The following is a 3,725-nucleotide window of genomic DNA, read 5'->3' as shown; positions in this document are numbered from 1 at the left end:
CAGGGGCGGGGCCAGGGCACTGGGGGCGGGGCCACCTTCTGCTGTTCATCCGCTTCTCGCTTCTGCTGCACAATGATGACCAGGTACTCCTCGCACTGCTTCTGGAACTCGGCCACCTTCTTCTTGGCGTCCTCCAGCTCCAGGGACATCACTTCCACCTTCTCTCTGGTTTCGTCGATCTTAAACAGTCCGGTCCGCAGCTTGTTGGCCTGGTCCAGCAGCTCCTGCCGCTTCTCTCCCAGCAACCTGGGGCGCACAGGAGGAGACGGCGCCTGAAGAGACTTCGGCCCCGGGAAGGGGAGCACCCCCATGGGTCCCTGTCTCCCTTTCTGTTGCCGCCGCCGCCACTGCCACCGTAAGGTTTCTATCACTTCCTGCCTGAATCATTCTAACAGCTTCCCAGCTGGTCTCGCTGCTTCCAGACTCTCATCCCTCTGGTTTATTCCTCACACCACCGTCAGAGCACCTGTTACATGCTGTTGTCCTCACACCCGCTCCCCACTCGAGGGGCTCCCACTGCTCCCCGCTGTGCAGCACACACAGGGTGGCCACCCCTCATCTCCACCCCGTTTCTCCCACGTGGGAAGGAATGTGGGCTTGGTATGGACACGATTTCTGATTTTTAAAGAAAAGCTGAAAATCTCGATTTTTCTAAGCCGCTCCTGTTAAATGTTAGCAACTTACTCAAAAAGTTTTCAACACTGTACAGGCCAAAAAAAAAAAAAAAGTCTACGCAGGATTATTTTCTGGACTAAGTGGGAAAATGCACGTGAAGGGCTCAGCACAGTGACTGGCCACGGGTCACCCAGGTACCCAGGGAAGGCAGGGGCTTTCTTTTGCTGACGCGGGACTGCAAGGGCCTGGCATAGGGCACAGCACAGAGCAGATGCTCGGAAAGCAGGTTAACTGGGTGCGTAAATGTGGGTGATCATTATTATTACAAACGGCTTTTTCTTCACCTTGATCAAAATACCGAATCCAACCAATTGAGGTGTCTCAGATCTCTCAAAGCAAATTATTGTGTTGTGCACGTAAAAAGGCACTTGCTACAACTTAAGAATGAATGTATGATTCTTGAGAACGGTGCGAAGTCTAGAAGAGGGTGGAGTGAAGGGTGGAAAGGAGAGGACTGGTCTTGTCTTGCTGGCGTCCATGGCGCCATCACTGCTGTACTGCACTTGGAGAAAGAAGCGTCATCCCAGGGAATAAGGACAGAGCAGAGAGGGTGTAGAGTGGAGTCCTGGCCCGAGGGCTCTAGAGATGCGAACCCCGGCTCTCTCTCACCCCCCCGACCTGGGTGGAATGAGACACACACACTCCCACATCTCGGCCTCTCCCCCCAGGGCACCTGGCTCGTCAGACCCCTGGGCTGGCTCCAGATAGTTCCCACCCCCTCACCCCACCAAGCTCCCTGGGCCTCCCCATCCTCCAGGCCTCCTCGCACCTCTTGTATCCGGACACGAGCTCCAGGTAGTTGGTGGGCGTGACGTAGTTGTATCTCCGCAGCTCCAACAGCATCTTCTGGGAGTACCGAGCCACCGACCAGTGCATGGTGACGAAGATCTTGGCCACCTTCTTGTGGATCTGAGGCCCGTGGGAAAGGACGGAAAACCAAGAGTGAAGGCAGGGGGAGAAGGGAGGGGGCCCGGGGCTGCGCACAAGGGGGGCGAGCACTCACGTTCTCCTGCGTCCCCAGGTCCACCCCTACGAGGTACTTCTCGGCCACCTCCAGCAGGGCCTCGCGGGGCCACTCTGAGAACCAGTTGATAGTCGTGCAGTTCACCAAGGCCGGGTACTGGCGGATCCAGTTCCTGAAGAGGGTTTTTTTTTTGTTTGGTTGGTTTTTTTTTTTTAATTTTTTATTTAATNGACAGAGATAGAGACAGCCAGCGAGAGAGGGAACACAAGCAGGGGGAGTGGGAGAGGAAGAAGCAGGCTCATAGCAGAGGAGCCTGATGTGGGGCTCGATCCCATAACGCCGGGATCATGCCCTGAGCCGAAGGCAGACGCTTAACGACTGAGCCACCCAGGCGCCCCTGAAGAGGGGTTTTGAGAGGCAGTCAAGCCCTTTGTGGAGGCGGCCTCCACTCCCGGCCTCCTCACAGGTCCATCCGCTGTCCAGGGACCTAAGCATCCTGTCCCCATGCTCCTGTGTTTCCTTGTCCCGCTCCCGTTCCCCACAGAGCCAGTTCAGTGTAGCACTTAGGGACACGCTCTGGTTCTAGCTGTGGCTCACAGGCAGGTGCGCTAACCAACATCAGTTTCCTCATCTCTAAAATGGGAGTAACGGGCGCCTGGGGGCTCAGTCAGTGGAGCGCCTGACTCTTGATTTCGGCTCAGGTCATGATCTTGGGGTTGTGGGATCGAGCCCCTCGTCGGGCTCCACCTCAGCATGGAGGCCGCTTGAGATTCTCTCTCTCCCTCTGTCTCTCCCCCTACTCACTCTCTCTCTCTAAAAAACAAATAAATAAAATCTTAAATAAAATAAAATGGGAATAACAGGAACATGAACACGGGTTGTTACTGGATTCAACGAGGTGACATGTGTAAAGTGTGTAGTGTGGCACCCAGTGTGCAGTAAATACACCACGTACCACAAACATGAAAACAAACAACATGGGAGCCCACATCGCTTCTCCCTGCAAGTCTCTGTCTCCCTCCTCCTTTCTGCTGCCCTTAAAAATTGAGTCACACCAAGAATGGATCAACAATGGGCGCCTGGGTGGCTCAGACCGTTAAGTGTCTGCCTTCGGCTCAGGTCGTGATCTTGGGGTCCTAGGATCAAGCCCCACATCAGGCTCCCTGTTCCCTGTGGAGCCTGCTTCTCCTTCTGCCTCTCTCTCTGTGTCTCTCATGAATAAATAAATAAAATCTTAAAAAAAAAAGAAAAGAATGGATCAACAAAACATGATATATACATATAAAGGACTATTGTTCTGCCTTAAAAAGGAAATTTTGAGACTTTGAGGCATGTTACAACACAGATGAACCTTGAGGACGCGCTGCCTAGTGAGTCAAGCCAGACACAAAAGACAAATACGGTAGGATCCCAGTTATATGCCATATCTAGAGTAGTCACTTGCAGAAACAGAAAGCGGCCGGTAGTTGCCAGCGGCTGAGGGGTGGAGAAAATAAGGAATTATTCAATGGGTATAGAGTTTCAATTTTGCAACATGAGAAAGTTCTAGAAACCTGTTGCACAACGATGTGAATATGCTTAACCATACTGAGCGGGACACTTGCAAAATGGTTACGATGATAAATTTTATGTTATTTCGTTTTTGTAAAATCACAACTAAAAATTTAAAAACAAAACACAAAGCCACAAGGGGACCCTCCAGTCATACCAACAGGGAGGGGACCGCCCTGTGTGCGCAGCAGGAACCGGGAAAGATGGCGAGGTTAGGGAAGGGAGCTGGCCATGCAGGGCGGGGGAGAAGGGCTGCTCCAGAAGGCAGGGAAGTAGGGGGGCCGAGAGAGGGGAGGGGGACCAGGACGGAGGGCGGGAGAGGCGGGCGCCGGGGTCACCTGAAGGGGTCGCCCACGGGGCTGAGGCAGAGCACGACGTGCAGGTTGTTGCGCACGCGCTCGATGAGGTAGGCGAAGAGGCTGTCGGAGGACTGCGACACCTGCTCGGCCTTGGCCTGCTCCACGATGTGCGCCTGGATCTGCACAGAAACGGCGGAGCCCCAGGGGGTGGGGGTGGGGCCGGCCTGATTGGGGGG

The 3,725-nt window shown here is 54.2% G+C and overlaps 1 protein-coding gene across 4 annotated transcripts in view; it reads right to left on the bottom strand.

The window, feature by feature from the left end:
* DNAH2 (dynein axonemal heavy chain 2) overlaps positions 1-3,725 on the bottom strand; it is a 90,911-nt gene that overhangs the window by 23,771 nt on the left and 63,415 nt on the right. For all 4 annotated transcript variants that reach the window (XM_034646815.1, XM_034646814.1, XM_034646812.1 and 1 more), the window contains 4 exons: positions 3,529-3,668; positions 1,679-1,811; positions 1,445-1,584; positions 36-246 (listed from right to left, as the gene is read on the bottom strand). In XM_034646815.1, the coding sequence (XP_034502706.1) occupies positions 36-246; positions 1,445-1,584; positions 1,679-1,811; positions 3,529-3,668 (624 nt within the window). The remainder of the gene's footprint in view (positions 1-35; positions 247-1,444; positions 1,585-1,678; positions 1,812-3,528; positions 3,669-3,725) is intronic.

This window comes from Ailuropoda melanoleuca, chromosome 17 (genome assembly GCF_002007445.2).
Source record: "Ailuropoda melanoleuca isolate Jingjing chromosome 17, ASM200744v2, whole genome shotgun sequence".
NCBI classification, from domain to species: Eukaryota; Metazoa; Chordata; class Mammalia; order Carnivora; family Ursidae; genus Ailuropoda; species Ailuropoda melanoleuca.
The sequence above is the reverse complement of the archived record's forward strand: the minus strand, read 5'-3'. Positions and strand labels throughout refer to the sequence as shown.